The 12,366-nt window shown below is 43.7% G+C and overlaps 1 protein-coding gene across 1 annotated transcript in view; it reads right to left on the reverse strand.

Moving 5' to 3' along the window:
* The window catches only part of LOC106820573 (echinoderm microtubule-associated protein-like 6), a 41,338-nt gene that overhangs the window by 13,098 nt on the left and 15,874 nt on the right, over positions 1 to 12,366 (reverse strand). The window contains 15 exon segments of the mRNA XM_014825083.1: positions 421 to 542; positions 764 to 820; positions 822 to 952; positions 2,248 to 2,436; positions 3,339 to 3,450; positions 3,865 to 4,025; positions 5,318 to 5,447; positions 6,548 to 6,631; positions 7,321 to 7,338; positions 7,341 to 7,381; positions 7,875 to 8,073; positions 8,263 to 8,528; positions 8,983 to 9,114; positions 9,434 to 9,526; positions 10,850 to 11,051. Of these exon segments, the coding sequence (XP_014680569.1) occupies positions 421 to 542; positions 764 to 820; positions 822 to 952; positions 2,248 to 2,436; positions 3,339 to 3,450; positions 3,865 to 4,025; positions 5,318 to 5,447; positions 6,548 to 6,631; positions 7,321 to 7,338; positions 7,341 to 7,381; positions 7,875 to 8,073; positions 8,263 to 8,528; positions 8,983 to 9,114; positions 9,434 to 9,526; positions 10,850 to 11,051 (1,937 nt within the window).

A 12,366-nucleotide genomic window follows, 5' to 3' on the forward strand; every position in this document is an offset into this window, starting at 1 on the left:
ATGTGGTATATACTATATATTATATATATATATATAGTATATATATATATATATAGTTGTTATATATATATGCCGCTTAGGGCTGAACAAGATTCGTAGTAGGCAGTGGCGGATCCAGGATTTCAAGGAGAGGGCTTGAGAAACAAAGCTGGCGTGTCCTCCAACCAGAAAATTTTGAAAATGATAGATCGCAGGAGGATGGTATTTGAGGCCACTTTTGTAGTACTAATGTACAGCCTTCATTCTGACTGACGCAGATTCTCTTTGTTCGTAGAGGACAGATTTAGATTCTTTTAGATTTTTGCTCCGAAACTAGGGGGCAGCTGCCCCCTTGCCTCCCCGCACTGCAGCGCTTAGGCCCGTGATTACTTGAGGTTCACTCTTCTTTGCCACAGTTACGGATTGAGACGTCAGCTAAGCCGTTTGGTGTACATTGCGAAGATGGGCCCCGAATGAGCGCCGTGGATGGTGCGTAGCAGCCATTTATCATTCCACACGTACACGGACCCAGTCAACGAGCCCGCTTAATAGGTCACGTTCTCCTAAAAAAAAAACACAAAACACACGCCGATATCAGAGAACAACCTATAGGGAGAAAGGAAGAGTAGAAAAAATTTTATACTGAAACCTACGCTGCATGCCCTTACGCGGGTGGGTTAGAGGCTTGAACCTGCCTGAGAACAGCGTAATTAAACAACTCGATAGAAAAAAAATGCGGACATTGGGAAAAAAAAAAACATAGAAAACAAAATGGCGGACGCACGGCAGCGAATGCGACTGACAGCATCGTCTGCATGTTTATCTGGGCGCTGTGTGTGGTTTTCGGACAGGATTCCCCGCTTAGACGTCAGCTCTCCGCCGGACGACCGACAGAGCGAACAGTGTTTCACGCCGACGTTATAAATGGCTGTCGCAGTCGGACGGAACTCGGCGAGTGGAAGAGCCGCCGTCGCTTCCGGCAGCGGATCCGCAACTTAGCGGGGGTAGCCGTTGTAACGAGAGCAAGGTCGGGGACCATATAAAGTGTAATATGTATTGAAGTACTAGGATCGACCTAGGATAAGTATTATCGGGGTGATGAGAGGATACACGGGCGGGGAAGAACACTAAGATTCGAGTCTGCCACTCGGTCCATAACCAAGTCCATAGCCAAGAAAAAATGCTATCAGTGAGTAGTAGACTTGAAACGCGGCACCGAATAATTTATGCTCGAATAATTTTTTTGATGCTTTTCCTTATTATTTAGTGGTCGTGATATATAGTATATATATATATTATATAATATATATATATAGTGGATAGTATCGGGGATATATATGGTGCGCAGGGTCGCGTGATCGTAGGTCGCGTTCGCGGGTAAATTAAAGATTGAAAGTGGGTACACCTGGAAATGCGACTAGGGAGTAGCTATCATTTCGGCAATCACCCGGCTTACTCGATGTGATACGGGGTGCAATTTCCCATGATTTAAGCGCAGGCTCCTACGTCACTCTCCAACGCCGCAACGGAATAACGAGTCTCCCGTGGATGTCTCGTCCAGTCCGATTGTTACCAGCAGCTTTCCAGAGACAGGAAGTAGAAAGGGGGGAAAGTCCACGCGAACACAACCCTTTGATGTGGCGAAGGGCCGGTCCTGGCAGGACAAATGCAAGGTTTAACTAGATACCACTATTGACTACACAAATGGACGGAATACATACATGTTAATAACCGATCGCTACGGAGAATATATTGAATTAAGGCTAAAAGCTAAAGAACAAAAAAGGAATGTCATCCTAGGATGTTTTTTTGATGTCTGTTAACGTGAAGAGATTCCTATAGCCGTTACGATTAGGAGAGGCGAAAAAAATGGGAGCGGATGGCGGAGGCAGGCCTAGTGGCGATGGTTTGTGGTAGCCTCCTTGGCAACAGGTAAGTGCGAACGGAGAACCTCATTAGGCAAAATAGGCAGGCAAGGAGAGGGGAAGCGACAAGGATGGGATTTAGTCCGAGTGATTTGTATCATGGGTTATTACGTTTATATTTATGATTTGTTATTATAAATAAGTGTATGTATAAGGGGCATAACAAGATATTTGTATTTGTTAATTGGTATAAGGAGGAGTTTATTATTAGAGGTGAAGTTATCTAGCCTGCATACAGAGGACAGAATAAGAAAGCCAGCCTAGTATTTTCTGAACAGGTCGTCTGTTGCATTAAGTCTCGTTGGTGTGAGAGATAGAAGGACGTTTACGGCTAAAAACATACTTGAATGTAGTAGGACAGTGTTTAGCCGTTTGGTCACGGCCACTTCCAACACCCGCGTGCGACAGCAGGTATCTTTCCAATCATGGCCTTGACGGCTGGTATTGTGGATGATCTTGTACTTAGGATGTTTTATGATAGCGAGCCATGTGAGGTTGTCATCAGGTATTCTCCAAGTAGATGACTGAGTACCTGCAGAATGTTACGACACAACAGTTACGCGCACATTATAGTGATCTATTTTATATCTATCCGCTATTATTTGCCCAATATATAAACTATGACAATGTCACTTAGGTATAGGTGATGTCTTGATTAAACTCGTGTTGATTAAATTCTCATTAACAATATTTTTGCCACGCTCTGTTTTGTGGTAAGCAAAACATTATGCGACTGAACAGGTCGAGAAATTTTATGCGCCACCAAAACGCAATCCGGCTGATTTGTTTTGGTGGCTTGTTTAACTACCTAACAACGCACGTTTGGTTTCAAGCATCGAAACACATATTTAGTGCTCTATGGGCGGTATCGTTGAATAAAATTAAAAAAAACACGATCAAAAACATACTCCTCATAAAAATTGATAGTGTGCGGCCAACAGAGGTCGATTTCTCCAAGGGTGCCGGGGGGTGGTAGGTTACGCGGGTGTAATCGGTAAGACAAGTGTCCACGCATTAGTGATGTTTTTTAGACCTTTCCTATGATTAGTCCTCGTTGCGAAGTTTAGGATTAATATCATATACGCATTGCCTATATATACGTTCATTTATTGGTATGGATGAGTGGGATGTGATGGTAATGATCTATACGCATTGCCCTGGTATTGGGTATAACGATTCATTCTATATCAAGGAGACCGTTAATGAGTCTACGCATTGCTGATGGACTTTTATTTATATAAGGTATTGGAGGGTTTAGATTTCCTTATAGGGCGCATATTGCTATAACTTTTTATTTACATAAGGATGAGTGTATTGCTCTACGCATATGGCTATGACTATTTCATTTGCTATAAGGGATGAGTTAAAATCTACGCATTTGCTATACGTTTATTTATACCCGCTACTCGTTGCATCATGATTTAATGCTCCTACCGTCACTCCAACGCCACACGGCTACCGAGTGTGTCTCGTCCAGTCCGATTGTTACCAGCAGCTTTCCAGAACAGGAGAAGTCCACCGAACACACACCCTTCGTGTGGGGTCCCTGCAGGACAATGCAAGGTTAACTAGATACCACTATTTACTACACAAAACGATCTCTGATATGCACCGAGACATATAGGCTACTGAGAAATAAACACACCCAGATTTTATGCGCAACGTTGAAATTTTGCCTACGATTTACACGAAATGGGGCGTGTGCAGCCGCGTTGCGATTTTTCTACCCCCTTGCCAACAGACTCGCGCAAGCAAATACACACGAACAAATGATTTACGTCATGATTTTATATTTATTACGTTTATATTTTATGATTTGTTATAATAATTATATAAGCTATTTATTTTTTTATAAAGTTTATTATTAATATAATTTTACCTGATACGAACGCTAAACCCGATTATTTCTGACATCTCTTTCAAATTGGGAAAATAGAATGAGTTTACGCTAAAAACATACTTGTAATATAGACAGTGTTTGCTTGGTCACGGCATTCCACACGTGGACAGCAGGTATCTTTCCAATCTGGCCTGACGCTATTATATTCTTGTACTTAGGATGTTTATTGATAGCGAGGCATGTGATGTCATCAGTATGCTCCAAGTAGAATGACTGAGTACCTGCAGAATGTTACGACACAACAGTTACGCGCACATTATAGTGATTATTTTATATCTATCCCGCTATTTTTGCAATATATAAACTATGAAAATACAGTTATGTGATTTTGATTAAACTCGTTGTGATTAAAATTCTACATTATAACAATATTTTGCCACTCTGTTTGTGGTAAGCAAACATATGCGACTGAAACAGTGAGAAATTTTACTGCGCACCAAAACGGCAAATCCGGCACTTGTTTTAGCTTTTTAACTACCCTAAACGCACGTTTGTTTCAAGATCGAACACATATTTAGTGCTCTATGGGCTTACGTTGAATAAAAATTTAAAAAAAAACACATGCAAAAACATACTCCTCATAAAAATGATAGTGTGCGGAACAATGATTTCTCCAAAGCTAGGACGGTAATCTAAGACAATGCAGACTAGATGTTTTAACCTTTCTATATGACGTTAAGGATAATATCTATACGCATTGCTATATAACGTTCATTTATATAAGGATGAGTTAATGTCTACGCATTGCTATAACTTTTATTTACATAAGGATGAGTTAATGTCTACGCATTGCTATGACTTTCATTTACATAAGGATGAGTTAATATCTACGCATTGCTATAACGTTTATTTACAATAAGGGATGAGTTATTGTGTCTACCGACAATTGCTAATGACTTTCTATTTCATAAGGCATAGAGTTAGAATCTAGCGCCATTCGCTATAACGTTTATTTAATATAAGAATGAATTATGGTCTACGCAAGTGCCTAGATACGACTTTGTATTTACGATAAGGGATGAGTTATATGTCTAGCGCATTGGCTGAATGACATTCTTTAGCATAAGATGAGTTAGATGGTCTCTAAACGCATTGCGTATGGACTTTCATTGCATCAGGACAGTTAATAATCTACCCATTCGGCTATACAACGGTTTTTAGTTTATATAGAGGATGAAATTAATGTCTAGGCAGCATTGCTAACAGTCACTTTTATTTACATAAAGGATCGAGTTAATGTCTGACGCCATTGCTAGTGACAACTGTCATTTAGCATAGAGGATGAGTTTAAGTATGCTACGGGCATGGTGCATATAGACTGGTTGAGTTTCATAAGCGATGAAGTTAATCGTCTAAACGCATGGCTGCTATGACTTTCATTTACATAAGGATGAGTTAATGTCTACGCATTGCTGTGACTTTCATTCATAGAAGGATGAATTAATGTCTACGCATTTATTTAATTAGGGTTAGGGTTAATGTGTATTTAGGTAACGTTGAGGACCATTCTTACCCGAAGAAATGTTATAGACGATACCAGCCCCGGCCGCATGATAGACAATATCCATGCCCTCATTCAGATAGAACGCATTGTTCCTGCAGTCAAATCCTCGATAGCCATGTATGTGATCGAGCACCAATTCCTGCGTGGAAAATCATATCACTAACTGTAAAATTTACGACTCGTACAACAGCAAGTTTACAGGAGCGTGATATGGCGCCTATAGTTCAAATGTTCACGGGGTCATTGCCTTGTTGTGTGCTGTGTGTGTGTGTGTGTTGTGTGTGTGTGTGTGGTGTGGTGGTGTGTGTGTGTGTGTGCTGTGTGTGTGTGTGTGTATGTGTGTGTGTGTGTGTGTGTTGTGTGTGTGTCCGCCGGCGTGTGCGTGTGCGTGCGCGTGTGACGTGCGTGGTGCGTAGCGTGTTTCCGCCAGCGTGTGTGTGCCGTATCATATATATATATATATATACCTAGATATAATATATATAATATATATATAAAAGTTTTCAGCCCGAATTAGTCTCGTAACTCGCATAACTAGATAACTCGATATCCCAGCCTAGAGGAAACTAAAGATATTTTCAAGAATCAGCAACCCGTTCTGGGAGGTGGGTTCTGGCTAAAAAACAAAATTTAAAAAGTTAAAAAGTAAATAAAAATTCCTATTCATGCAAATAGATTGGCGTGCGTACCAGATAACATCAGCGTACGTATAATCCAATGCGAAAGAGATACTTTACGCGCAGTTGCCTATTTTCGCCCTTTATTCCTTTTTTCTTTTTACCTACGCGTCTTTAGTATGTATTATTTTTACTGTTTTTTAACTTTTTACTTGTTATTTGTTATAATTATATGTCTTTTATCTTTTGATTTCTTAATTTATATTTTACTCGTTTTGGGATGGGATGGGATGGCATGCGATGGCATGGATGGATGAGCAATGGCATGGCATCGGCCAGTGGGATGGATGGGATGGGATGGGATGGGAATGGGATGGGATGGGATGGGATTGGGGATGGGATGGGAATGGATTGGGATGCATAGTTTAGATTTGTGTTGGAGGCATCTTTCCTTTCAAACCAGCGGTCACCGAACTGACAGTACGCACCTGACGTCTTCCCCGGGCCACACGCCGGGCGTAATTCCGCTAGTATATATGATATATATATATATATTATATATAATATATAGTAGCTAATATAGCGTAGTGTAATAATAAGCTCGATAGATTTCGGTGAATACCTCCACTTCTTTAATATTCCTCAGTCTGCCACTAGATGTCACTGGTGGCGGCGCCTTCTGCACTTTCACTATGTTCGGTCGCCGCTCGACTCACAGTGTTTCCTTCAATCAATAGATTGGAGAGAATTTAGCGGAACTGTATTCTCCGCTGGATTACACACTAGGAAGCTAAAGCGCCATACCGACGCTGTTCTAATGTCTAGAGCAAATTAGTGTCAAGCCGTATAATCGAAATACGTGAACCTGAAGTTTGATACCTGAATGTAAATCCATCACTATAGAGAAGTTTCGAGAGAATTGTGTTACGGCTTATAATAAGAGACCACAGGAGGTGGATCTGTCCAATGTTTCGTATATTAGACATGTGTTAGGGATTCAGACCGTTTACCCGCACACCGACCACGCAAGCCGCACGACACGCACGCACGCGACGCCACGCAGCGCCCAGGCGACGCACAGCACACACACACACACACACACACACACACACACACACACACACAACACACACACACGTACGCACGCGCGCGCGAGCACGCAGCGCAGCGCGCACGACACACACACACACACACAGAAACACAACACACACTACACACATGCACGCACCACGTCACCCCGGAGCGCACGACACTCCGGTGACGGTATGGCTCTACGAATGTTTCACAAGAAACGATGATCAGCTTACTGGAAATTCGTGGCCCCTCGTCGCTATCCCATCCGCTGAAGAGATGTGGCTCTGCTCAACCCCTTCATCTCACACAATATTCTTACACGTAGATCTTTGTCGGAAAGTATCCAACGTGGACTCTCGGTGCGAACAGTCGCTATCATAGCCTATAAAAGAATGAGTGTGAGAGATAAGAGAAGTAGAGAAGGGCCGCAGACCACACGTCCAGGCGAACAAGGGCATACACGTACTAACGCAGCGCACACACGGCACACACACACACCACACACACCACACATCACACAACACAACACACACACACACACACACCACACACAACAGCACACGATCACAACATCACAAACCAGGCACACACACACACATTCCACACACACTCACATCACCAACACACACTATGCCGCGCGCAAGGCGACCCTCATTTCCACACAACCAGAGAGTGAGAGCGAGAAGAACAGAGAGAGAGAGAGAGGAGAGAGAGAGAGAGAGAGAGATGAGACGAGAGAAGAGAGAGACAGAGAGAGAGAGAGAGAGAGAGAGAGAGAGAGAGGAGAGAGAGAGAGAGAGAGACGCAGAGAGCGCGCGCGCGCGCGAGCAAGGAGGGACGAGGGACAGATCTTCATTTCGAACGCAGGTTGTTACCTTCCTCCTCAGAATCCGTGTCTGAATCATCACTGTCGCCATGGCTGCACTTTTTCTCTGATGATTCTTGGTGATACCAAACCATAAGGGATGTATCGTTTCCACCTGTAGACACCAGGTGGCGGTCGTCCATACTCCAGCGGACGTTTGTAACATGTGAGCTGTGACCTTGATATTTCTTAAACCTGGCATGTTTGCCCTGAAAGAACACCAACATATAAGTCTGCTCGGCGCGTGAAACAAAAAACAAATTATGCTGTTCTTTTACCAATTTATATAGTTTGAAGGTTTCAAATATCACATTTGTAAAAGACTTCGTTTTCCTTTTACACATCAATTATATATATGAGTTGTTATCGTGCTGCCATGTATACAGTTGGGTGTTTACCTTAACTGGAAACTCAAAAAGCTTCACGTGTCCCAGATCGTCCCCCGTGACTAGAAGCCGCTTGCTGTGTGACAGGCAGGCGGCGTTCACGTCAGTGACGTCACTTCCTGGAGGCCATATTCCTTCGACGAGATCTCCGAGAACGCATGTGAACGTTGCCCAGTTAATCTTGCCATGTTCCAGTGTGGGAATAGCGACACGTTTTCCTTTTGGCGACAGGAAGAACAGATCCTCTCTGGCGCCCGAGTTTGTGTGTATCAGTTTTCCTAGGAAATTAGTTATCAAAATATGAAGTAATATTTCTAATGAAACACAACATTTAAACACGAGTTATTATAGGATATGTTATAAGTTATATGCATTACGACATAAAAGATTCTAAGTAACTGATTAACTTAAATAATTCTGAATTAACAGACTGTTATGGGAAAGGTATACCAATAAGAAAATGCAAAACTGTACAAACACAAAACTTCGAGATAAATAATAAAGGGAAAAAAACGCACCGTCCCTTCCATAATTTCAAATCTCCCCTCAAGAAGAAACGTAAGTATAATATAATATACCGTATATATTAACGCAACGTATTAATATAACGTCTATATTAACGTAATTATAAAATATATCATTATTATAAGGAAACCTTCTATCAATACCGGTTCGCTCCTAACTTTAAAAACCAGCTTGACTTCGATAATAATAAATAATAACGTTGCGTACCTTCGACGTCCCAGTCGACGTGTGTGACGTAGCTGGAGTTACCCTTGCATGTGCCGACTCGCTTCAACTCTAGCACGCTATAGATATCGACAAAGCTGTCATGTGAGGCTACTGCCAGGTATCTGCCTGCGCCTGAAACATCATAACCGTCCGACAACTTTATTAGATGAGATTAACATTATTTATTTCGACAGCATTTAGAAGAAAGATAAGCTGGTGGGATTGATAGTCATTGGGTTTCATTTCAACTCGCTACAATAGGGTAATTTTGTTTGGGAACCCAGTCGAAAACATATAAGATGATGGATTGTATTGATTTAATTTATACATAAATTAATTCTCTTCATAACAAAGCACCAGTTCGTGGTAATTTAATTCACTGCTACCGTAGAGTATGGTATGTTTTTTTGTTTGTGAAATCTATATGTTCGGGCGATTAGACTATATATACCTGGTGAAAACCTGACATCAGATATGTTCTCCTTGTGATGATGAAAGGTGTGCCGTTCCTGCAGCATTTCCGCATCAATTATAGAAACTGCACCTGTAAATCCATACATACAGGTAAACAAATGTCACCTTCATTACCTCACTTAAATAAACCTCACCTACAACACATGCATAAAGCAACCCCGCATACGACCAATGTGTGTTATACAATGATACGACGACAATGATACAATGATACAATACGACCAATGATGTACAATCGTCTATAAATAGATCTACATCGATTTATTGCATAAAATCGCTTTAAATGTAACCAATAACGTGTAATTATTTACTCAATTAACGAAAACCTACTAGTTATACTAATACTGTAATTTAACTGATGTCAATTCCTCTGATTACTGGCCAGTGAATATACTGCTCGTGAATCCTGCATGGATCCTACAAGGATCCTACAAGGATCACGTAGGATCCACGCAGGATCCACGTAGAATCCACGTAGAATCCACGCAAGATTCACGTAGGATCCACGCAGGATCCACGTAGGATCCACGCAGAATCTACGTCAGATCCACGTAGGATCCACGTAGGATTCACGTAAGATCCACGTAGGATCCACATAGGATCCACGTAAGATCCAGGCAGGATACACGTAGGATCCACGCAGGATCCACGCAGGATCTACGTAGAATCCACGCAGGATCCACGTAGGATCCACGTAGGATCCATGCAGGATCCACGTAGGATTTACATAGCATTCACGCAGGATCCACGTAGGATTCACGTAAGATCCACGTAAGATCAACGTAGGATCCACGTAGGATTCACGTAGGATCCACGTAGGATCCACGTAGGATTCACGCAGGATCCACGCAGGATCCACGTAGGATTCACGCAGGATCCACGCAGGATCCACGTAGGATTCACGCAGGATCCACGTAGGAGTTACGTAGGATCCACGTAGGATCCACGTAGGAGTTACGTAAGATTCACGTAGGATCCACGCAGGATCCACATAGGATCCACGTAGGATCCACGCAGGATCCACGTAGGATCCACGTAGGATTCACGTACGGATCCTACGTGGATCCTACGTGGATCCTACGTGGATCCTACGTGGATCCGACGTGGATCCTACGTTGATCCTACGTGGATCTGACGTGGATCCTACGTGGATCCTACGTGAATCTTAAATGGATCCTATGTAGATCCTGCATGGATCTTACGTGGATCCTACGTGAATCTTCCGTGGATCCTACGTGAATTCTACGTGGATACTGCGTGGATCCTACGTGGATCCTGCGTGGATCTTAAGTGGATCCTCGTGGATCCCACGTTAACGGAAACACTAACAGACTAACTTTACTATACACTGGACCGCACACAATATCTTCGCTCCGCTGATGTTTTTGCGTACCGTCCTTGTATCCAACAGCGATGCTGCGGCCGTCGGGCGAGAAAGCGACGGCACGAGATGGCTTCGGCAGTTTCATGAAACTGATCATCTGACACGGGATCTCCATCTGCCAGATGCGCAGCGTGCAATCGTCGCTGCTCGTCACACATATGTTCTGATTCGGATGTACGCTCAGTCCCCACACCTCGCCCTGAGCGTGTCCCTGCGCGACGAGAGCAAAGCAATCTCAGCATACAGTCATCGTAGCAATGGACTCTTTCACCAGTGTGTGTCGATTGGGGACATCGCGTGGAATCGTGTCCCCAATCGACACACTGGTGTACGCTCAGTCCCCAGACCCCATGCCCTCAGTCCCCCACGCCTTGTGCCTGCACGACCATAAGCAAGTAAGTAAGCAATAACGAGTAAAGCAATCTCACCGTACAGTCATTGTAGCAATAGACCGCGCATCAGTGTGTCTTGAGACACGAGTGGCGTGGGATCGTGTATAATGAAATATATAGCATTGGAAATGATTATAGCATTGATTCTCTCTTTCCGTGTCTCCAATGTTATTTATTAATCATCTAGTGAGCTTCGACCCTAAGCTAACTGTCTTTGTGTCAAAACTACCTCTTACACGTCTCGTTGGAGGACGTCTGTCTCAGTATTATCTATCCCTAACTTAATCCGCCTTATCTCTAAACAGATAGCTACCATCGACTCCGTACTGCCTCTAGCTGGCTCTATGCTAGCTCTCCTCGTCTCTCTACCGGATCTTGCTGATTTTAAGCTAGCTCCCGTTCTCTCCAGGTTAGTTCAAGTATCTCCAAAGCAAGTCTGGATTCGCAACAAATTTTACCTTCTCTACATCCCGGGGTAGCTAACCAGCCACGAGCACATCGAGTTAGCCAATCGCTGTGAGCAATCCATGCTAGCCAACCAGTCACCAGCCAACCAGCCATGATAGTCAGTGGCCATGCTAGCCAACCAGCCACTAGCCAACCAGCCAACCAGCCACTAGCCAACCAACCATGATAGTCAGTGGCCATGCTAGCCAACCAGCCACCAGCCAACCAGCCAACCAGCCACTAGCCAACCAACCATGATAGTCAGTGGCTATGCTAGCCAACCAGCCACCGGCCAACCAGCCAACCAGCCACTAGCCAACCAACCATGATAGTCAGTGGCCATGCTAGCCAACCAGCTACCAGCCAACCAGCCAACCAGCCACTAGCCAACCAACCATGATAGTCAGTGGCTATGCTAGCCAACCAGCCACCGAACAACCAGCCAACCAGCCACTACCCAACCAACCATGATAGTCAGTGGCCATGCCAGCCAACCAGCCACCAACCAACCAGCCAGCCAGCCACCAGCCAATCAGCCAACCAGCCACTAGCCAACCAACCATGATAGTCAGTGGCCATGCTAGCCAACCAGCCACCAGCCAACCAGCCAACCAGCCACTAGCCAACCAACCATGATAGTCAGTGGCTATGCTAGCCAACCAGCCACCGGCCAACCAGCCAACCAGC

This window comes from Priapulus caudatus, unplaced genomic scaffold (genome assembly GCF_000485595.1).
Source record: "Priapulus caudatus unplaced genomic scaffold, Priapulus_caudatus-5.0.1 Scaffold42, whole genome shotgun sequence".
Lineage (NCBI taxonomy): Eukaryota > Metazoa > Priapulida > Priapulimorpha > Priapulimorphida > Priapulidae > Priapulus > Priapulus caudatus.